Raw genomic sequence first — 24,216 nt, 5'->3', positions numbered from 1 at the left:
GGATACTAGGAATTTCTTGGTAATGCTTCGGAGCAGCGATGTTAATACCACGGGCGGTTGGGCAACAAGTAGTGATGTCGTGTCTCAGCAAGACGCCGTCCTTTTAAAGGAGGCTGGCGGCTCAGCGAAGGTTCCCGGGGAGCTTTCCCGAGTTTCTGATTGGCTGCTGGCTGGAGCTGGCCGAGACGCCTTGGTAACTACGGTGTGTGTATAGGCCTAGCTTGAGTTGTGTGACGGCCAGTCTGGTTTTGAGCAGCGACGCGTCACCACACTCGTCATATATATATATGTACAGCAAAAGCTCTTTTATCCGTTATTCTCGTATCCGGCTCCTTCTTATAACCGGCATATTATTCACGAGGAAATAACAATTTTGTATAAAAATGTAAAAACTCGAAAAGATAAAAATTAAAATTCCCGCGCCACTCCCGCCGCCGCCAGAGGTAGCGCGCATCTTCCCCGCTATCTCCCACAAATCCCGCCGCTTCGTCAGGCCCAGTGCCCACTGTAATAAGACGCCTGATGTTAAGTGTGCGACTGTCTATTAGGAACTCTCTCAACACACAAACACATACCGACAGCAAAGGAAGGCAGTGATGGCTGAGTTGAAGGATATGCGTGGTAGTGCTAAGCTTAGCGTCACTGATGAAGCTCTTCAGGAGTGGATGGAGGTCGACAATGACGAAGCTATCACCCCCACACTAACTGACGACGAAATCATTCAGGCAGTGATTGAGGAGAAGCATGGTAAGGAAACAGAAGCTGATAGTGAAGATGAAGATGACCCAGAGCCAAGAGTAAAGTGGAAGGATGCCGCTAAAGGATTGGCAACATTTATCAAGTTTGCGGAGCAGTGCACCTACATGGGGACTCACGACGTGATGTCTCTTCACTGTCTTCAAAATGAATTTCTAATGCAGAGAGACAAACATTCTAAACAAAGAAACATACGTGATTTCGTGAAAACAAATAAAGATAAATAAATATGAATATACTGGTAAATAAATAAACAACAAAAGTGAAGACATTGAATGAATTTTATTTAAGTACTCTATGAATAAAGGCAATAAATGTATTTTTTTAATATCTGTGCCGGTTAAAAGAGCTTATACTGTATATATATATATATATATATATATATATATATATATATATATATATATATATATATATATATATATAAATTGAAATTCCACTTTTCAAGTGTTGAAAAGAGGAATTTCATTTTTTTAAACATTAAAAATGCATCGCATGTTGAGGAAAAACGTAAGATTTTCAACTTTGCACTCATAAAAAGTACGTAAAACAGCAAAAAAACGTAAGACTTGCCAGATATGAAATTAGTTTGTAAACCAAAAATAGAACTATTTTCTTGATTAAAAGCTGTGATGTAATCATACTGCCTGTATGGAATTGTCATATCAATATATTTTCTTATTCCATCAATCCTGATTAAAACATAGGAAGAATTATTCTAATCCTAAGAATATTTTTGTTTTTAAAAACAATTTGTCGTTATTTCGTTTTCTATCATTAAGTAGCGCTTTTATGCTAAACAAATTTCGGCATTCTAAGCAACAATTCCTTACAAATACAATTTTAGACAGGTACGTGTCAAGGTTACGTACAGTGAGTTTTTATGACAATGATTGACCTCGTCATTTTTGGACGGTTATCGGCAGTGTAGTGAACATTACTGCATTGCACATATATATAATATATTAGATGACATTGCCTTAAAACTGCCAAGGCTGATAGCATGAGGCACGGGGTCGCTACTTAAGTTTGTTGCGATACACATTTCAAAGCAATGGGCGATTTGATATGCGATTAATTTCGAATTATAGTGTAATTTCGAAAAAAAAACATAATCTAGTAAGTAGAATTGTTGTAGCGGATCAATGTCCGTGTTCCCATTCAATTTTCCATGTATGTCATATTAAAATATGGGTGTATCCCTTTTGTTTAATGATGGGCGTTTTAATTTGACATGAAAAGCAATAATATGGAAGGTTTAGTAAATTTTATGCGTAGGTCTACACCAAATCAAGGACATTGGAATGTTTAAATAAATGATTAGCGTGAGTATGAATCTACTGTAATCAATCAAGGGTCTCACTAATTGCCGAACAAAACCGATAAAAGCCGAACATACCAACAAAATCCAAACAAGAACGGTTTTTGCTCAAATGCACACTTCTATATATATATGGCTGCATTATTTGAACTATTTTCTTTAAAATGTGTGATTTCCATGTAATATGATCAGAGAGAAGTTACGTTTTTATCCTCTGCAAAATTACCGAACACAGCTACGATACGACCCAGCCCGCCGTCTATGATCACTGGTGGTATGGATCAAACTACACTCTTTTAAGTTTCTTACTATTGTGATATTAGTGTAATAGACTGCATATAGTTGAATTATTTCAACTATTTTCTTTAAAATGTGTTACGTCATACTGCAGAGGCTAAAACATAACTTCTCTTTAGTCAAATTACATGAAAATCACACATTTTAAAGAAAATAGTTGAAATAATTTAACTATATGCAGTCTATTACACTAATAACACAACAGTAAGAAACTTAAAAGAGTGTAGTTTGATCCATACCACCAGTAATCATAGACGGCGGGCTGGACGAATCGTAGCTGTGTTCGGTAATTTTGCAGAGGATAAAAATGTAACTTCCCTTTGATCATATTACATGGAATTCACACATTTTAAAGAAAATAGTTCAAATAATGCAACCATATATATATATATATAGGTGTGCATTTGAGCAAAAACTGTCCTTGTTTGGGTATAGTTGGTTTGTTCGGCTTTTATCGGTTTTGTTCGGTTTGTTTGGCAATTAGTGAGACCGATCAATCAATGGGTTGTAAATCTGATACTTCAAATATCTTATTTTTTTCAGTGTGGGGTGGAGCACCCCTCACCCTCACACTTACCCTCCTGGTTGGCAAGAAAATGGGTGAATTTTGGGAAAATAATTAATGGTAAACCAAAAATATTTATTTGTGACAAGCTGGATTGAAAAGTAAATTACTTTAAGTTTAGTCAGCCTAATGTAAATGTAATCCAAGCTAACCTAACCAAACTAAAAGTTAGAAGGCTAGTTAAATAAGTTGTTCTGTCACTAATATATAGAATATATTTTAGGTGAAGGTATGCAATTAACATGGGTCATGTTTTCTGACTTGCTGAAACAAAGGTACACACATCTGCAAGCAGTGCCACCATGGCAGATGTAATATTTACACCACCATTTCTTATGATCCTTTCGACTGGCATACCTTGAGTTTGAACTTGGTTAGTGTTTGACTTGTATGCGGGAAATTCAAAATGTCTTCCTGTTCTAGAAGTTTAGATGTAGTTCTTTAAAAATTGACAGATTTTTGCTGATTTAAATGTAAATTTAGATAGTTGCAGTGTGAATTTAATTTTCTGAGTGGAAATTTAAAGGGAAGAAAGCAATATATGAACTTTTTATTGTGATATGTGTTTTTCAGTTTTTTATGCAGAAATGAGCAATTTCAAGACTTGTTCATGATGTGGCTGTGCATTTGCCAATGAAAAATGCGTGTTGGATTGTCAGGTTTTGCTGCTAGATGCCATCTATTAGCAATCCTATCTTTAAAGACTGATTGTAAGCTTCTAGAACAGGAAGCCATTTTGAACCACCTGCACATGCATTGAACACTATCAGAATTCAGACTCAGGAGAACCTAGTTGAATGGTCACTCAAAATTGTGGCGGCAAAATTCCATCCTTGATGGTGATATTGTCCACAGATTCGCATGTACTGTATTAATCGGTGCCATGCCAGCATGATCAGTGATAGTAAGAATTGTATAAAAGGAGGATCCTACATGCTCAGGCGATGTGTTGACCCAAAACCTTCATAAGCCAGGTTGTATATAAATTGGACCAGCGGTTTGGATTTTATAGGTTATTTGGCAACTTAATCATTGCCATGGAAATGAAAATTTGATATGATGCTGATGTCCCACATTGTTTTTTATGTGCCCATGTGATTTGTTGACCCATAAAACCCAGGAACTCCAAATTTCATTAGAATTGGACCAGTGGTTTAGAGTTTGTGTATTTCTTTGCCAAAATGTTTACCTGAGTTACCTGTGTTTGTTTACTTAATTCTCACCTTTGTTTTAAGTTAATTAAGCACAAAATTTAGAAAAAAAAAAAAAAAAATCATCTCCCTAATTTTTCAAGCTATTTCAACAATTGAAAAAGTATTTTGTTTCTAATGAAATGGTCTTTTGTATGCAACAATAATTAATGGGTTAAACCAAAGTTGGAATTTTTATGCTTGTACATAACAAAGTACAGTATCTCAGTATTGGCGAGTTTGACTTTCGTGAGGTTCACACATTTGTGAGTTTCCGGCAACACAAACATGTTTACCAATATTCACGTGAAAAAATAACAAAGCAGCCCATCACCACATTACTACCCTCCCTCATCCCCCCCACCATCAACCCGCCAGTCCACCACCAAAATTCACTTGAAAAAATAACAAACCAGCTTATCACTGTGTCAATACCCTCTCTACATCATCCTTCCACTGCCAGTCAGCCACTCTGTCTCAGTCTTTGTCTTGTTTGTCCAGGTGGCAGTTTGGTCAGCTCAAAGTGATTGCTATAATTTTGTATGTGTTTGTGTGTCCTCCATTTCATGTGTGTGTGGTGAACTTTGGCCTTCAAGTGAGCAGCAGCCTCTCATGAAGAGTCTACTCCAAAAAGATTAAAGAAAGTGATGAATTTGGATGAGTAGTTGAAGTTGCTAGACAAGTGTAGGGTGGGTAATATGAGCAATTTTGCTGTTGGACAGCTATTTAATGTAAATGAGAGCACAGTGCATTCAATAAAGAGAGACGAGGTGAACAATAGGGCAGCACTGGCATCTACTGCTCCTTTCACTAAGGAAGTGTTGCAGGTAAGAAGCAGTACTATATCTAAGATGGAATCTGCTTTATATGTGTGGATAACAGACCAGAACAAAAACGGCAATCCAATTGATAACAGTGCAATTTGTGCAAAGGGAAAAGCATTTTATGACAGAGTAACGAGTGATAAGGCTAACATGTTTCTGTCCCATACAGTGCTGTCAGCACAATCACTCCTTCATACAATCTCCTCTTAGCATCCATTCCCAAATGTCTATTTCTCATTACACTTTTTTATTCAAGGCATTTACTCACTTCTCTCAGTCTACATTCTTCTTCCACCACTCCCCCCTTTCCTGCCACATTTGCACCCAAGTATCTAAAACTATCCACTTCCTCTAGTCTCTCCCCCTTAATACTCACTTCCAGTCTTTAACCCTTGAAAAAAAGTTTTGAAATGCAGGCCAGTGTAATATTTGGTGTTATAGGCAAATATGTGTTGGCCATTAATATAATGAAATTTACAATCTTGTCATTTTGATTCATATGTATGCCATCACATACCTAATATTTTACAATCATATAGTACTTGTAAAATCAATTAATACTTGTCAAAGTACAAGTATTTTTATTCAACATATTCCAATTATTATGACATTTCATAGTGAATTAAAAACGTGTGTCTTCTTCAAATACAAATGATGTAAATAGTAACACATAATACGGAGAAAAGATAAATTGTTCCACCTAGTGAATAAACCAGCATGCAAGTTGCTGGTGCCACCTACATACTATACATGGAAGCTGTCTCCAAAGTGGCTTCAAGTTTGTTTACATTCAATCTGCTGCAAATATAAGGCATGTTAGGGCATACATATGAATAAAAAGTGCCAAGATTGTAAATTCCATGACATTAACAGCCAACACATGTGATATTTGCCAATATAACCCCAAATATCACTATAATTCTAATGATTTCAATGTCTCTGAGAGGTCTGTTAATGTCTCTGACTTTTAGTATGTGTTGAATCTTACCTGACATGGTAGAGTGACTGTCCAGTACACATGATTTTGTGATCATATAATTCAAATCAGCCCACTGCTGCATGTTTTTGTGTGTTTGTATGTGTGTGTGTGTATATATATATATATATATATATATATATATATATATATATATATATATATATATATATATATATGTATTTACCTAGTTGTTTTTATGGGAAGGGGAGCTATGCTCGTGGTGTCCTGTCTTCATATCCCGTTTTATCTAGCCTGTTTTTAAATTTGTGTATTTTTTTGCACACACCACATTTTCATCTAACTTGTTCCAAACGTCTATTATCCTGTGGGGAAAGCTGTTCTTTTTCAGGTCTCTTCTATAATTATTTTTCTTTTATTTTCTTTCAGTGTCCTCCTGTATCTCTACCATCCCATTTTATTAGATCCTCTCTATCAATAGTTTCTATGCCTTTCATGATTCTATAAGTAGTTATCAAGTCTCCTCTCTTCTTTGCTCTAATGTCTGTAGCTCAAGTTTTGCCAGTCTCCCCTCATATGATAGTTCTGAGAGTGTTGGTGCCAATTTTGTAATTGCTCTTTGTATTCTTTCAAGTTTTGTTATACATTTTTTTGTGCTTGGTGACAACATCGTTGCTGCATACTCTAATCTTGGTTTTATCAAAGTGACTATTATTTTCTTCACCATTTCTTCGTCCAGGTATGTAAATGCCACTTTGATTGTTCTTATTAAATTATAAGTTTCTCTAAAAATTTTTTTTATATGTTTCTCAGGGGACATATTATTCATAATAATGATTCCCAGGTCCTTCTCATTTTTCACATTTTTAATTTCTTCCTCTCCCAATGTATATGATCCCACTATTATTTTATTGCTTCTCCCAAATTCCATTATACTAAACTTCTTAATATTGAATTCCATCTCCCACTTCCTACTCCATTCCCATACTTTATTGAGATCACTCTGTAGCGACTCACAATCTTCTACTTTGTTCACTTTTTTCAGCAGTTTTGCATTGTCCGCAAAGAAGCTCATATAACGTTCAATTCCTTTATCCATATCATTAATATATATAGCAAACATTATTGGGGCCAAAACTGTTCCTTGTGAAACTCCACTAATCACTTCATCCCAATTAGTGTGTTTGTCTCTTATCACCACTCATGTTTCTTTCATGCAAGAAGTCTTCCATCCACTTCAGCAGCTTGCCCTGTATTCCTCCTACAGTTTCTAGTTTCTTTAGCAATTTCTTATGTGGCACCTTATCAAAAGCTTTTTTCAGGTCTAGAAATGCACAATCAGCTCATCCATCTATTTCTTGTATTATATCTATTAGTCTTGAATAGAAATACATCAAGTTTGTGACACATAATCTTCCTTATCTAAATCCAGACTTCCTTGGATTTAGTACATTGTTTTTATCCAAATGCTTTACCCATGTAATTTTGATCATTCTTTCACAGATTTTAGCTACCATACTTGTAAAAGAGACCGGTCTATAGTTAGTAGGGTCTTCCTTGTTTCCCCCTTTATATACTGATATTATATTTGCTCTTTTCCAATCTTCTGGAACTTGTCCTTCTTTCAATGAACTGCTTATGTATTTTGACCATGTATTAGTCTATTAGTTCGTTCCTGCATTTTCTCAAAATCCAGTTTGCCATTTCATCTGGACCATGCGATTTTCTGACATCGAGATTACTCAAGTGATTCATTATTTCTTTCCTTGTTACTTCTATCTCTTTCATAGGGGGGACTTTCTCCTCTCACTCGACATCTCTAAGTTGTATGTTCTCCCTCGTAAACACTGATTTAAAATGCTTGTTCATAATTTCTGTCATTTCTATTTCCTCTGTGTATTCAACTCCTTGGCGTAGTTTCACTAATTCTTATTTGTTTTTCAGTTTGTTGTTTACAAATATATAAAATAGTTTTGGTTGATCATTACATTTTCCTATGACATCCTTTTCATATTTTCTCTTTTCGATATCTAGTATATATTTTCCATTTTCCAGGTCTTTTGTCTTTCTTCCATTTTATCCAAGCTTTATCCCTTTTGTCTTTTTACTCACTACATCTTTTGTTGTATCAACATTTTACATATTCTTTTTCTTGTTTTTGTTTTGGAACATATTTTTCCACTCCTTTATAAATTATTGTCAAAATTTTTCCATTTCTCTTCTGTTGTTCCCTCCTGTATCCTTTCACAATCTGCTTTTTGAAAAAAATTCTCTTATTTGATCAAAATTTGTTTTTCCATACATTAATCTCCCCTTTCTATATTGTTTGTTTTTCCTATGTATTTTTCCTCATTTAGTTCCAGTTCAACTAATATGTGGTCACTTTTACTTATTGGTGTCTTATATTCAATCTTGTCCACTATTTCAGTTTCTGATGTGATTATTAGGTCCAGTCTCGATGGTTCTTCCTCATTTCTGGAAATATACCTAGTATTCTCTTGTATTCATAGCATCATTGTTCTATAATCATATCAAGTAGTACATTTCTCCATAGGTCATCTCCACTTTTCACTGTCATCTATTCCCAGCAGATTTTTTACAGTTAAAATCACCCATTACAACTATTCTTCCATCTTCCATTATCTTATTTAGTGTTATCCTTGTGTCTTCTAGCATATTTTTGTGTTCTCGCTCTTCCCATGAAGCCATTTTAGGAGGCACCTAATTTACCACAAACTTCCTGCTCTTCTTTTCTCTGTCCTCTATTTCCATCATAATCATTTCCACTCTATTCTTTTCATATGTAACATTCCTCAGATTTATATCCTTGTTAGTCAGGAACATGACTCCACCACCTTGTTTTACTTCTCTGTTTCTAATCCAAAAATTACACCATGTCCTACACTGTTGGGTGGTAATGGACCTTTCAATCTTGTCTCCACAATTCCCATATGTACGGTTCCTTTTCCATCAGGTAATCATTCAGTTCATTCAAACCTGTTATTAATCCATCTACTCGTATATTTGTGAAGGACACTTTTTAATTTTCTGTTACCTCCATTCTGTTTTCTGTTTCCCTTCTGTTTTTCTCTGCTATGAACCATTTCCTTACTTTCATATCCACTACTCTTTGACTGTTGTTCTCATTTTTTTCCCTTAGCTTCTATTTTTTTTTGTTTTCTCTTCCTCTCTTTCCTCTTTATTCATCTCTCTTTTTATGCATACGTGTTTATATAGATAATTTTTTGCTAGTTTTCCTGTTTTTGATAAGATATTCTCTGCTGTCATTTGTGACCTGAATTTAACCTTAATTGGTCTGGTCATATGTATATTGTATTTCCCTATTCTATATATTTCTTCAATTTCTTTCCCTGTTTCTTGTTCATCTTGAAGTACTTTTAATATCTTGTTTACTTTTTCCTTCTCCTTTACTCATGTATTCCTATTTGGATTATGCTTCTCTTCCATCCCTAATATAATTATACATTTCTTTTTATCCACTAAGTCTCTTACTATATTCTCCTTCTCTCTCATCACTTTGATAATCGTGTCCTTAGATTGTTCTTTCATCTGTTGTTTTACTATATCTCTAAATTCAATTTTGTTGTTCTCTTGGACTTTTCTCCAACCCTGTACCTCTTTTGCTATGGATTCTTTATTCTCTTTATTATTATTTTATTCCTCATTCTCATCCTTTGCTTCTTTTAACTGTCTTTTTAATTCTTCTATTTATTTAGGTTTTGGTTCTCCTTTATTTCTTCCAACTTATCAACTCTGTGTAATCATTGTAAGTTGACTGAACCTAACCTCCCACTGTTCGTTCATTTTTGCTAGTTTTTCCTCTAGACTTACTAATCGGGGGAGGTCATCTCCCTCATTAAATCCATGGAAATAATTATCTTCATCTTCCATTGCTCTGCTCTTATCTGTATTTCTAATTTTTACATTTTTACTAATCTCTTCGACTTCACCTCTGTCGTCTGCGCATCTCTTGTTGACATTCCTTCTGACTTCCAGGGCCTGTTCATCCCCTTCCTCATTTCCTTACATTTTCCTCAGTAATCCCTCCCCTTCTCCTTTTTCTTCGCCTTCGCACTACACCACGAGCTTTCCCCTTCCCTACTAATGCAGCACAGGTACTCCCTCATTGTTGAGATCCATGGAAATTGTAGTTTTTTTCTGGAGTCCAATCTTCGCTGTCACTTCGACTGTCGTGTGTGTGTGTGTGTGTGTATATATATATATATATATATATATATATATATATATACACATACATACATACATACATACATATACCAAGGCTTTTTCCCCCTTACAAGGGGGTAGCCAAAAAGAAAAAGGCATAAAATCATTCCCACCCATTCCATCCCTGAATACACTCCACACCCCTCCACCCTCCCTCTTATCTTAGCACCTCCTGAATGACGGGTCATCCCTGCACCTTGTCCACTGCCCTGGGTCAGAAGCAGTGTCGCAAGACACAGCACATCCGCAGCAAGGCCGCTTCATATATTCAAAAAAAGAATATATATACAGTATATATATATATATATTTATATATATATATATTCTTTTTTACCCCAGGTAACCAGGTTGACAGATACTACTTGAAACAAGCAAAGAGAAAGATGGTTGCACCTGCAAGTGCTTTGGTATGTGTAAATCATTGCTTTGTTTATTTTTAACTTGATGAATTTGAATAGTCACACAATCCAATCCATTGCCCCAGATCTTTCTTGCAGGCAACCCATGGCCTTCAGGAACCAAGCTCAATGGTTCAGCCCATAAGTTACTCAGTGAAGATCTTTTGTCTGTATTAAGTGCAGATCAGTATCAGATGGTGATCTGAATGTAGGCATGCCACTGCAGTTCTTGCTTGTCATGGGCATGAGTTCATTGTTGGGTTGATGTATGTGGGAGCTTGGTGAGGTTTTTTTGTCATATAGAATGAAAATAATGATAATTGTTGCCTCTAGTTTCACTGACTCCCACACCAGACAAGAACCATACTATTATACATGTAATCAGGACATCTTCATTAAAACTACAAACCCCCCAAGGGCCCAGTATTTTGATGTAGTTGGGGGGCTTGCATGAAGCAGTGAAGGGTCAAGCAGTGGCAGCAGGGTAGTCTTTCACCCTGGTAGGTTTGACCATGCTGCTAAGGTTGACCCAGAGCTTCCAGACGAAATCTGCCTAACTGGATAGGTAATAGATGGGCGACCCCTCACTCTTCCCCTTGGTGAACTCGCCTCTCCCTCTTCTTCATATTGCCTACTCAGCTCTACGCTCCAGTCTTTCTCTTGTACTTACTGGGAAGGTTCTGGTAACTTGGTGCCTTCCAAGCTGCATGTTTGAACCCAGTCAAGTGGGGATGTATACCGTGAGGTCCCTACTCCCTGCGAGGGCCGAAAGCCCGCTGACTGGGGAATACATGTTTGTGAGGAAGGTACCTGGCTGCTGACTCCCTTTTCCCCCATTTCCAGTACACATGCAGGATGACTATGCCAGCCCCATTCTTTATGGGACAAAACTCCAGAGGACAAATCGGGTTGCCAAAGTCCACAGCTCAATTCCGAGGTCCTGCATGTGTAAATTACCATATTCTGGAACTTTCTGGTCCTATGGGGAACTTTCCTTCACCTCCCAAGGCATTGGGAGGCCATAGTATCTTTCTTCCATGCATTTCTCTTAATTAACTTTCAAATATGGCCACAACCAATGCAGAAAATGATAACTCTGCAGCAAATAACAAACTGGCACCTATACCTCCACCCCCAGACCCTCTTGATCCTCCTGACAAACCTGGACCTAACTTGGCTTGAGATTCATGAGGAACATCTCCATACATCAAAGAAACATATGAAAAAAGGAATGAATGCTGGCAGTAAACCCAGTGTTTCAAGACCAACTCTATCAAACAGTACAGCAGTTAGTAGTAGTCCCACCTACAAAATAAGCAGTGCCAATGGGAAGACCACACAAAAAGAGTCTTCCAAAAACAAAAACTAAATTTCATATCATTACTACAATGGAATTGTCAGGGTCTATGAGCGAAATATGATGAATTTAAATTACAGTCGAACCTCGAATGCCCGGACTAATTGGGGGGAAGGGTGGTCCGGTCATGCCAAAAGTACGGTCATTGAAAATATCACCCTAACACCCGTAGATTTTCGTAGTGGTATACGTATAGGTAATGTATGATATGGCATAGAAACACATAAGAATAATACTCTAACACTGTAATAATAACAATACTGTAATAATAATGCTATAATACTAATAATTCTGTAATAACTGTAATACAGGCATGTAAATGTACTGTAAATACAGTGTACTGTACTGTATTTTTTATTAAGTACACTGTAAATATCGGAAGGTATGCACGCGGGACAGTGGTGGCGGCCAGGGTTGCCGCATTTTCTACACTGCCGTGTAGAATGGGAGTGTTGCCATACCGGGGCATACATTTTTCTCAGGCGTGTGCAGACTTCCATAGCAAGATATACTTGTCAAACTTTAACAAAATGTTGGTTCTAGTTTTTTATTCTTGAATGTATATAATGCCCCCATACCCTAACATATTCAGTAAGATATAAAAATATTTTTTTTATATTATTATCACTAAAAGAAAGCTGAAACTTTAGCGTAGAATTTTTTCTACACGGTAAAAACGTATCTTTTGGGGTATGATATTTTATAAGTAACACAATTACCAATAAAAGTCATATTTTGATGTACCATTTATTATTTGATAACTAGTTCTATGATTTTTAAACAAAAGTTTGAGTTTTTTAATGTTTTTAACAGCCTGCTGATATGTAGAAAAAAATTTCCTTATGTCCTTGTGCAGTTGCCGCATGCCGCTATTTTACTACATTTTGGTACAAAATTCTACGAAACGGCAGCCCTAGTGGCGGCTTGACTGGGCCGGGTTTGAGTACACGTGTACGGCCGTTGCTGCCACCTACCTGACAAATAGGGAACTTTGCTTGAAAAGTCCGCCCTTTGTTCATTTCGACGGGTCATACGAGGGTCCAGGCATTTGGGGTCCGGTCTTTCGAGGTTCGACTGTACTAATACATGATATATCACCTACAGTTGTTTGCTTACAGGAGAGCAAATTAGACCAAAATATTCCCAGTCCCAGGAGTACTTTGGTTATACATACATACATACATATACCAAGGCTTTTTCCCCCTTACAAGGGGGGTAGCCAAAAAGAAAAAGGCATAAAATCATTCCCACCCATTCCATTCCTGAATACACTCCACACCCCTCCATATAATCCTCAAGAAGGAAGTCATGGTGGAAGTGTTCTATATGTTTGCCATGACGCTACTCAAATAACTGTTCATTTGCAAACCCCATTACAAGCAGTTGCAGTGCGAGTAGATCTTGGGAGAAGAAGGTACACAGTATGTTCTATTTATATACCTCCCAGTGACCAGTTGATATATGAAGATATGAAAAATCTTTTCCAACAGCTTCTGCAGCCTTTCCTCATACTTGGTGATATGAACAGCAGACACCCCTTATGGGGTGATGTAGTAGCAAACGCCAAAGGCAACATAATAGCATCCCTCATAGAAAATGAGGACATTGGATTACTCAACACAGGGGAGCCTACTCATTTCCATGTGCAAACTGGAACATTATCATGTATTGATATTTCTATAGCCAGCTCGAATTGTTTAATTGATTTCAGTTGGAGAACGCTGGATGATTGGCATACCAGTGACCATGCACCTATTGTAATTGATGCCGGTTTTGATCTTCCTACATATAGATCACCAAGGTGGATCTTGGAAAAAGCCGACTGGGAAAAATTTCAGGAGCAGAGCGATATAGAGGGAGATGCTGACGACTTCTAGACAGTGAATAGTGCAATTGAGCTGTTGAACGAAACCCTCCACTCTGCCGGCACCAACTACATCCCCAAGTCTACAGGTTTATTTTGAAGTCGGCCAGTTCTTTGGTGGTCCAATGAACTCCAGGTGTTACATAGATTAACAAGAAGATCTCTTACCAGATGTCGTAGACACCACACAGAGGAAAATCTAATTTTTTATTAGAAATGTAGGGCACAATTTCATTGTGCAGTAAAGGCTGCTAAACGTGCTTCATGGACATCATATGTATCCTCAATAAATGATAGAACTCCACCTTCATCTGTATGGAGAAAGCTCAGGAAAATTGCGGGGAAGTTAGCTCCAAATCCACCCCCAGTATTAAATGTAAACGGTCAAATTCTAACCAGTGCTGTAGATGTGAGTAATTCCTTAGCCAATCATTTTGCAAATATATCCAGTAAATCACAAGTCTCACCTAGATATCAGTATCGACTCAGAGAAGAGCAAAAGACTCTAGATTTCTCTACCAATAAAACTGAGTCTTATAACCAACCATTTAGCGGAAAGGAATTTGATTCTGCCTTGTCATCATGTAATAATAAGACTCCAGGCCCTGATGAGATTCCTTATGCAATGGTGAAACATGCTTCTATTCATACAAAGAAAGTAATTTTAAGTATTATTAATAGAATTTGGCGTGACACTAGTTACCTGACAATATGGGAACTCTAAATTATTTTAGCTTTTTTAAAACCTGAAAAAGATAAATTTTTAGCAGCAAGTTACCATCCTATTGCACTGACCTTCATGGAAAAGATGGTTAACACAAGGTTGATATGGTATTTGGAGAAGAAACGTATTTTTTCTTCAAATTAATGTGGCTTTAGAAGAATGCACTCGACAACAGATGCATTAATCCATCTTGAGTCGTCGATATGTGAAGCATTTGCTGCAAAACATCACCACGTGTCAGTATTCTTTGACATGGAAAAGGCATATGACACTACATGGAGGCATGGAATCCTGAAAGCCATTCATAGAGCAGGATTGAGAGGTGAACTGCCTTTATTTATTCAAGCTTTCCTGGCTCGACGGATCTTTCAAGTTAAGGTGGGTAATACATACTCAGACAGAAAATGCCAAGAAGAAGGTGTGCCACAGGGGAGTGTGTTGAGCGTCACATTATTTGCTTTGGCTATTAATGGAATATCGTCTTGTCATTCCTCATGATATCCTACACACACTCTTTGTGGATGACCTGTCCATATCTTTTTCTGGAGCAAGAAAGGTTATGGTGGAAAGGAAAATCCAACTGGCAATTGGTAAGATCATTGAATGGGCAGAGATGAATGGTTTTAAGTTCTCTATGAGCAAAACTGTCCTTGTGCATTTTTGTAGAATCTGAGGAATACATCCAGACCCTGATATTGACATTAAAGGACAACAAATCCCATGTGTTCAAGAGACTCGTTTCTTGGGTTTAATATTTGACCAAAGATTGACATGGACTGCCCATTTGAAATATCTGAAAAATAAATGCAGTAATGCAATGAACATTCTAAAAGTATTGGCTCATACTTCCTGGGGTGCAGATAGAAAAACATTACTGAAGTTGTATAAGGCACTTGTATTTTAAAAAATCTCGTATGGTTGTGAGATCTATTCTTCGGCTTCTCCAAACCAGCTCAAAATGCTTGATTTGATACACCATGCAAGCATCTGCCTAGCTACTGGTATTTACCTAGTTGTATTATACGGGAAGGGAGCTATGCTTGTGGTGACCCGTCTTTGTATCTCTCAGCATCGATTTTTTTCTTAAAATTTTGAATAGTGTTTGCACACACTGTTTCTTTGTCCAATTTGTTCCAAGTATCTATCACTCTGTGTGGGAAGCTATTTTTTTCAGATCTCTCCTGTAATTATATATATTCATTTTTTTTTTTTTTTTGTATCCTCTTGTTTTTCCATTGTCCCATTTTAATAAGTCATTCTTATCTAAGATTTCCATGCCCTTCATAATTCTATAGATAGTAAATCTCCTCTTTCCCTTCTTTGTTCCAAAGTTGGTAATTCTAATTTGGACAGTCTTTGTTCATATGTCATTTTAAAAAGAGTTGGTGCCAGCTTTGTTTTTGCTCTTTGTATTCTTTCTAACTTCTTTATATTCTTTTTGGTACTGGGTGTCCATAGTGCTGCTGCGTACTCGAGTTTTGCCACTTTTATTGACCTCAATGAATTATAGGTTTCTCCGACTATTTTATTAATATGCTTATCCGGTGTCATGTCTTTGCTGCAACTTTTTATGCAGAGGGGCTCTTTCTATTTCAGCCTCTATCTTTACAGCTGAGCTGTATGCTATTCTAGCTGCTGTTGAGAAAGTGGCAACTCTGGATACTGGTAGCTTGACCTTTTTTCTGTGACTCCAAAAGTGTGTTGGAGGCACTCTGTGCTTATAACTCTAGGAATCCTCTGATTTTAAATTTTTTACAGTGGATTCATATTAGAGGCGAGGTACCGAAGTAAAGTTTTGCTGGGTCCCTGCACATGTTGGAGTGAATGGGAATGAAGAGGCTGATAAATTAGCCAAACATGCAGCAACAGAGCTATTTCCAAGGAAATACCCACTGTTATTCAGCGATTACTTTCCAGAAATTAAAACTTTTACTCGCAGTATCTGGCAGGAACGTTGGAGCTTGGTTAATCCTAATAAGATGAAGGAGATTACAAGTGTGATATCTCCTTGGGAATATGGTAGAATGCCTAGGAGATGGGAAACAGCACTATGCAGACTCAGGATTGGACATACTCGTCTCACTCACAAATATTTGATGGATGGAAATTATCAGCCTAATTGTGAGGAATGTTTGGTCCCCCTGACTGTGCGACATTTGCTGGTTGAATGCCCCAGTCTCGGGGATCTTAGACACCGATACCTCTCCGAGGCTCTTGGTGGGGATAGCAGATACATCCTTGCCAAGATCCTTGGAGAGGAAGTAGTGTATAATGCTAGTGGCATTTTTAAATTCATCGAAAAAGCTGGCCTTCTTCAAAAGTTGTAAATAAGTTTTGTTTTTAATTATTACATACATATACCAAGGCCTTTTCCCCCTTACTAGGGAGGTAGCCAAAAAGGAAAAGGCATAAAATCACTCCCACCCATTCCATCCCCGAAAACACTCCACACCCCTCCACCCTCCCTCCCATCTTAGCACCTCCTAGATGACGGGTCATCCCTGCACCCTGTCCACTGCCCTGGGTCAGAAGCAGTGTCGCAAGACACAGCACATCCACAGCAAGGCCGCTTCATTAAATCGGCGACCCCCCCTCTCCGTCCCCCCATATAAAGGAGAGGACGGGGAGAAATCCCTTCGGGCTGCATCAAAATTTTGCTCACACACACTACCTCACCCCCCCATCCCCCCGTCCATTCCACCTCATGCATCACAACATCTACCATATACAACCATTCTCCATTCACCCGTCTTCTGTCCTCTCCCGTCCTTCCTCAACAGACATTCCCCTCTTCCCCAAAGCCCCCTTCACCCCATCCATCCATCTCATCCTAGGACGTCCCCTCATGTTCACTCCCTCCACATCTGCCTTCCATACCTCCTTTACTAGTCTTTCTTCACTCATTCTTTCCATGTGTCCAAACCATCCTAATACTCTTTCATCAACCCTATCTCCCAACTCCCTTTCCACCCCTGTTCTCCTCCTCACCTCCTCATTTCCTCATTTCTCACTCTGTCTAGCCTAGTAACCCCCATCATACTTCTCAGACACTTCATCTCAAACACATTCAAGCTCCTTCTCTCTTCCTCTCTTATGTTCCATGTTTCTGCTCCATACAGTGCTGTTGGCACAATCACTCCTTCATACAGTCTCCTCTTAGCATCCATTCCCAAATGTCTATTCCTCATTACACTTTTTAAACCACCAAGGCATTTACTCGCTTCTCTCAATCTACATTTTACCTCCAACTTTACTCCACTTTTTCCTGCCACATTTGCACCCAAGTATCTAAAACTATCCACTTCCTCCAGTTGTTCTCCCTTAATGCTCACTTCCAGATTACTGCCACTTTCACCCCTTGTACATCTCATCACCTTACTTTTACCCACATTTATCTTCAGATTTCTTCTATCACACACTCTCCCAAACTCTGTCACCAACTTCCTTAATCCCTCCTCCAATCCTGCCATAAGCGCAGTGTCGTCCGCAAACAACAGCTGGCTCACCTCCCACTTTTCTCCATTTTCTTTAACCATCTCCAATCCCTGACCCACTACCCTTGCATTTACCTCTCGCACTACCCCATCCATGTATAAGTTGAACAGCCAGGGTGACATAACGCATCCTTGACGAAGTCCCACCTTTTCCTCAAACCACTCACTCTCTCCATTTCTAATCCTGACACAAGCTCTACTACTCTCATGAAAACTCTTGACAGCTCCGAGAAGCTTTCCTCCTATCCCGTATATCCGCATAACCTCCCACAGTGCCTTTCTTCCTACCCTGTCATAAGCCTTTTCCAGATCCATAAAGGCCCAAAAAACATTGACAGCTCCGAGAAGTTTTCCTCCTATCCCGTATATCTGCATAACCTCCCACAGTGCCTTTCTGTCTACCCTGTCGTAAGCCTTTTCCAGATCCATAAAGGCCCAAAAAACATCCTTCCCCTTTCCTATAGCTTTCTCACATATCTGTCTTACCACAAAAATCTGATCTACACAACCTCTACCTGTCCTAAATCCACACTGTTCCTCACCAATTAAATTTAATTATTACTTAAAAAAAAAGATATGTTTTAAATTACCCTTTTATTTTATTCATAGTTATTATTGACTTTCTTTAGACAATATTGGCGTCAGTGACCTTTGCTGTCGCGATGTCAGACAACCTTTGAATTATTCCATTCACTCGGTTGAGATGCACAGAAGCAAAGCTATGGAGTCTGAAGCTGTGTGCAGTAAAAGACTCCACAGTCCACCCTCTTCTCCAACTACTTACCCATATCATGATATGCAATATAAGAAAGGAACTAGTAATTCAGGCTCTATATCAACATCTGAAGGACCATTGTCAGAGAGGAGGATGCCACCCTTGAAAACAAAGAAATTAGATAAGAACCCATCTTGTAAATCCTCTCTTCCGGCCTTCTCTTCCCAGGTCAGGAGAACCAAAAAAGAAAAAGAAAACTATAATGTCTAATTCAGTGGAATATTCAATGTTTTAATTCTCATCGAGAGCAGATTCAGATTCTCTTTAAAGAACATGATGTGTCTGCTATTTGTCTCCAAGAGACTATGCTTGGCAATTTCTCCCCTAATGTTGGACTTAGTTATAATATTTATAGATCTCCTATGATTGGGGGTTATGCTCATGTAGGTACTGGTATCATTTATAACAAGTCTGTAAACCACAGAATTGTCCACCTACATTCAAGGTTGCAGGTTTGTGCAGTAAATTTTTTTACCACTAAATGAATCACTTTATGTTCTTTGTATTTGGAGCCTCAACTGGAAGATAGACTTCTAGACATATTTAACCATTCCCGTCAGTTTGAGTTAAATGACCTACAATCTTTGGTCGACCAGCTTAATGGTCGACCAACTTAATGGGTGATTTTAATGCCAAGCATCCTGTATGGGGTGAATGAAGGTGTAACCCCTGGGGTAATATAATTGAAGAATTTATTGATAATAACGATGTCATTTTAATGAATGATGGTTCCAACACTAGGTTTGATGTCTTTCACAATTCAAATTCTGCTATAGACCTATTTATTTGTTCATCATCCTTAAGATTAGATTACAGTTGGTCAATAGATGAAGATTTACATGGTAGTGACCCCTGGCCTATCCATATTAAATATTTAAGGAACATTTCCTCCTCTTGCTTGCCTAAATGGAAGACAGGAGAGGCTGATTGGGAATTATTTAGGAGATCCACAGAGATTGATTAGAAGACTAGTGATTTTTCTTGTAACTCCGATGCATATGATTATCTGGTAGACATCATACTTTCTGGTGCGTTTTCATCCATTCCTAGGACAGCTGGTAAACTTCGATGCCCAGTAGTCCCCTGGTGGAATGATGAATGTGCCTTGAGCAGAAAGATTACAAGAACTTGCTATAAGAGATTTTTGAGATATCCTTGTTTAGCCAATAGGATAATGTACAGAAGAGCTCAAGCAAAGCAGAAGAAAATCTTTAAGAAAACAAGGAAGGAATCCTTCATTAAATTTATTAGTTAGTTGAAATATGATTCTCCCCCTACCTTAGTATGGAATAGGATTTGAAAATTACAGGGGAAGTTTCCTCCATCTCCTTTGCCCATTCTCAAGGTTAAAGACTTTTATATCAAATAAAAGAAAGGTAGCAGAGGCTTTTGGAAGACAGTATGCTGATATTTCAAGTCCACTTCATTGTTCGCCTGATTTCAGAAGAACTAGAAACAAGACCATGTTAGTTCCACCTACCAATACGAACTCTGAGGCATATGATCTTCTATTTACCTTGGATGAATTAGATCATGCTTTATCTTTATCCTCACCAACCTCTCCTGGAAAGGATGATATTGTTTATTCCATGGTTGCTCATTTATCCATATCTTTGAAGAAATTCCTTTTAAATGTGCTGAACAAATTTTGGTCTTCTGGGTCTTCTCCTAAATCTTGGAAGACTTCAGTTATCATAGCAATTTTAAAGGCTGGAAAAGATTCTAATCTCCCACAAAGCTACAGACCTATTGCTCTCACTAGCTGCATTTGTAAGATCTATGAAAGAATGGTTAATATGCATTTAGTTTGGTTTTTGGAGTCTAAAAATCTTCTATCTAACCGTCAGTTTGGATTTAGAAGAAATAAGTGCACTCTGGATCCCTTACTTTTTATTACTTGTGAGATTCAGAATGCCTTTGCAATTCAGAATCTGAGAGGCATTCAAAAGCAACTTGCAGAGGGGTATTGGGGGTATGTTTAAAGGATTTCTTGTCTGATTGTTATCTAAAAGTCAGAGTGGGCTCTTCTTTCTCTTCTGCATATCTTGAAGAGGAAGGGGTTCCCCAAGGAAGTGGTCTGAGTCCTACACTCTTCAGCATAGCCATTAATAGTTTGTTAGAACAAGTTCCTGTTGGAGTTCATGGATTGGCTTATGCTGATGACTTAGTTATTGTGTGCAGCAGATGAACAACATTAGAAACAGGCCAAAAGATTCAAGAGGTTATTAACTTAGTAACAGCATGGGCTAATTGCAGGGCTTCAGATTCTCTGCTGAAAAAACAAAAGCTATTAGGTTCTCTAGACTGAGATGCAAGGAAGAGATACCAACATTATTCTTAGAGGGTGTTATATTACCATATGAAGATCATGTAAAATACTTGGGTCTGTTTTTGGACAAAAGGTTGACATTCACCCATCACATAAACGAGGTCATGTGCAATGTTAATCAGTGACTTAATATACTAAAGGTAGTGTCTCGCTTCAACTGGGGAGCAGATCGTATAACTCTAATAAGGCTTTACCAAGCATTTTGCCTTAGCAAAATCAATTATGGATATCAAAAGAAAAAATTAAAAGGTGTATAGAGAAACTCAAAGTTAATAAAACACCAGGGCCTGACAGTTGGCATCCAAGAATCTTAAAGGAAATGAAAAATGAGATTGTTGTTCCATTAGAAATTATTTTCAAGAAATCCATCATATCCTGAGATGTCCCAAGAGAATGGAAGCTAGCTAACGTTACTCCCATATTCAAAAAAGATGACAAAGAAACCAAATAACTATAGGCCAATAAGTTTGACTTCAATTGTAGGAAAGATAATGGAAACTATCATCAGAGATGCTATCGAACGTCATTTAGAAAGTAACCGTTTGATAAATGATAGCCAGCATGGTTTGAGAAGGAAACATTCTTGCATGACTAACTTACTCGAATTCTACAACACAGTTATCTCAAATTATAACAAAAGAAACAATATAGATTTAATATATCTAGACTTTGCAAAAGCTTTTGATACCATCCCCCACAAAAGACTACTTACAAAATTAGCTTCACACGGAATAAGTGGTAGCCTATTAAGTTGGACTAGTAATTGGTTGAATGATCGAAAACAGAGTTGTTTTAAACGGAAAAACTTCTAGATGGAAAAATGTTACAAGTGGAGTTCCTCAGGGTTCTGTTCTTGGGCCACTTCTACTCATAGTATATATAAATGATATAGACCATGGACTAAAATCTACTGTTTCCAAATTTGCTGATGATACAAAACTGTGCGGAATGGCAAATGATCACTTAAACCAATTAGATATTCAAGAAGATTTGAATAAATTACAGCAATGGTCTGAAAAGTGGCTAATGAAATTTAACACAAGGTAATGCACATAAGTAAAAATAACAGTAAGTACGATTACAAGTTATTTGGAAATTCGTTAACAAAAGTGAATAGTGAAAAAGATCTGGGCATAATTATCAGTAATGATCTCAAATCATCCAAGCAGTGTATTTCAGCCTCTGAGAAAGCAAATAAGATTCTAGGACTGATTGCATGATCTTTTGACTTCAAAAGTCCATCACTCATTAACAAGCTATATAAATCGTTAGTTCGTCCTCATGCTGTTTCCGTATGGTCACCGAATCTCATTAAAGACATTGACATACTGGAAAAAGTACCACAGCTAGCCACAAAACTGATCCCAAATATAAAAAATAAATCATATGAAAATCGACTAAAACATATGAATCTGTTTTCCCCAAAAAGCGTAGACTCAGAGGTGACTTGATACAGGTCTTTAAAATTCTAAAGGGTATTGATGACATCAAAAGTGACCAAATTTTCACACTGAATGAGAATCCGACAAGAAACAATGGTCTCAAACTGTCCAGAAATAGATTCAATTTGGAAGTGGGTAGAAACAACTTCGCCAACTGTGTAGTTGATTAATGGAATAAGCTTCCTGCAGAGGCAGTGCAATGAAGTTCAGTTTGAAGCTTTAAGAATCATTTAGATAAACACCTAAGCAAGATGCTGCAATGATTATCATTTATTTTATATTGTTTTTGTTTTATCATTTCTCTGATTTTCATTTATTATAATAAATGAATAATAATGAATTGAGATATAACTAATAATTATTAGTTATATCTCAATTCATTATTATTTACTATTTACCTGTTTGTTTATTATTTAACTATACCTATGCATTTATTTATGTATTTTATTTGTTATTTACATTATTATAGTTTTTATTTATTCATTTATTACTATTATGATTTTTTTTTGCATCCGACCTAGATATAGACCAAAAGGTCTCCTGTCGGCATGCTCCGCCTTTGTAATCCCTTTGTAATCCTTTGAGGCTGGTAGATTGAGGTAGACAAGTAGGTAGATAGAGGGGTAGATGGCGAGAAATTAATTTTATGACTTGGATGTTTTGAAACAATGGCCAAGAGGGAGTTGCTGAGTTGCATAATCTCGCTCACCACCTAAAGTTTGTAAACACCAGCTAGGGTATTGATATTGGTGCTGATGTGATGAAATGTAAACACTAAGCCATTTCCCTTCAAGACAAAAGTGCTTGCATAAGCAGTATTTCTTGAGACAGTATAACAGCCTTTCTGATTGGAGAAAAGGGTGGAGGAGGAGAGAAATTATTGGTGTACGGTTGTAAAGTCATGTCCTGAAAAGGTGACACTTATTTGTATCGGTCAAAGATATTGGATGAATGTGATAGTGATGTCGAAGCAGATTGGCTTGGTGAGTGTAAAAAGGATCCCAGGTGGGAGTCCTCTGGTGTACTTAATCAAACTAAGTTGTAGAAGTGTAATATTATTCGGAAGAAATGAAGAAGAAAATTTACGTTTAATTCACCCCATACTGATACTACGTGGCACTTGACTAAGTAGGATTAAAGAGGCATGGGGCCTACAGATGAGTGATGTTCAATTATAAGATGTTAAAAAAAATGAAGAAAATTGTAAGTGACTGAGGAATTACTGAAAGTGTTAGTAGCAGCAGAACTAACATATAGAACATCTCCAGTGGATAGCTTGTATGTAGACACAGGAATTCCTCCCCTTTATATTTGCAGGGAGGAATTAAGCCTTAGATATATATCTTGTGTGTTATCATCAAAACAAATCCAAACTTCAAATATGTAAAGCAACTGGTAGACAGAGCTCCGAGAAAAGATACTCTGCCGAAACCTTTAGAAGTGAGATATGAAGTTGGGGCAGAGGAGGTAGGACTTGTTCCTGTTACAATTGCTGAGGTTAAGCCTTCCAAATTCCCTCCTTGGAACCAATCTACCACTGTAATTTGCCCTTTTAAAAACAAGAAAAATAGAACTGCTGTAGAGCTAAGGAGTGAATTTTTAGAACACTTATCAGTACATGCTGATTAAGTTTTTATTTATACTATTGGATCAAAATTCCAAGATGGTGTTGGTTGTGCTGTTTTGTCTGATAAC

At 37.4% G+C, this 24,216-nt stretch overlaps 1 protein-coding gene across 3 annotated transcripts in view; it reads left to right on the top strand.

Moving 5' to 3' along the window:
• The first annotated feature begins 1,543 nt into the window (after positions 1-1,543).
• The window catches only part of LOC143041049 (protein CutA homolog), a 76,412-nt gene continuing 53,739 nt past the window's right edge, over positions 1,544-24,216 (top strand). Inside the window, exons 1-2 of one of the 3 annotated variants that reach the window (XM_076212668.1) lie at positions 1,544-1,607; positions 10,478-10,545. In XM_076212668.1, the coding sequence (XP_076068783.1) occupies positions 10,522-10,545 (24 nt within the window). In that variant the 5' untranslated portion in view covers positions 1,544-1,607; positions 10,478-10,521. Of the gene's footprint in view, positions 1,630-4,812; positions 4,957-10,477; positions 10,546-24,216 lie in introns of those variants that run through there. The other 2 variants (XM_076212670.1, XM_076212667.1) reach the window with 2 other exon arrangements.

Source organism: Oratosquilla oratoria, chromosome 30 (assembly GCF_046742065.1).
Source record: "Oratosquilla oratoria isolate Oo_2021 chromosome 30, ASM4674206v1, whole genome shotgun sequence".
NCBI classification, from domain to species: Eukaryota; Metazoa; Arthropoda; class Malacostraca; order Stomatopoda; family Squillidae; genus Oratosquilla; species Oratosquilla oratoria.
This window is presented reverse-complemented; position numbering and strand designations above follow the sequence as displayed.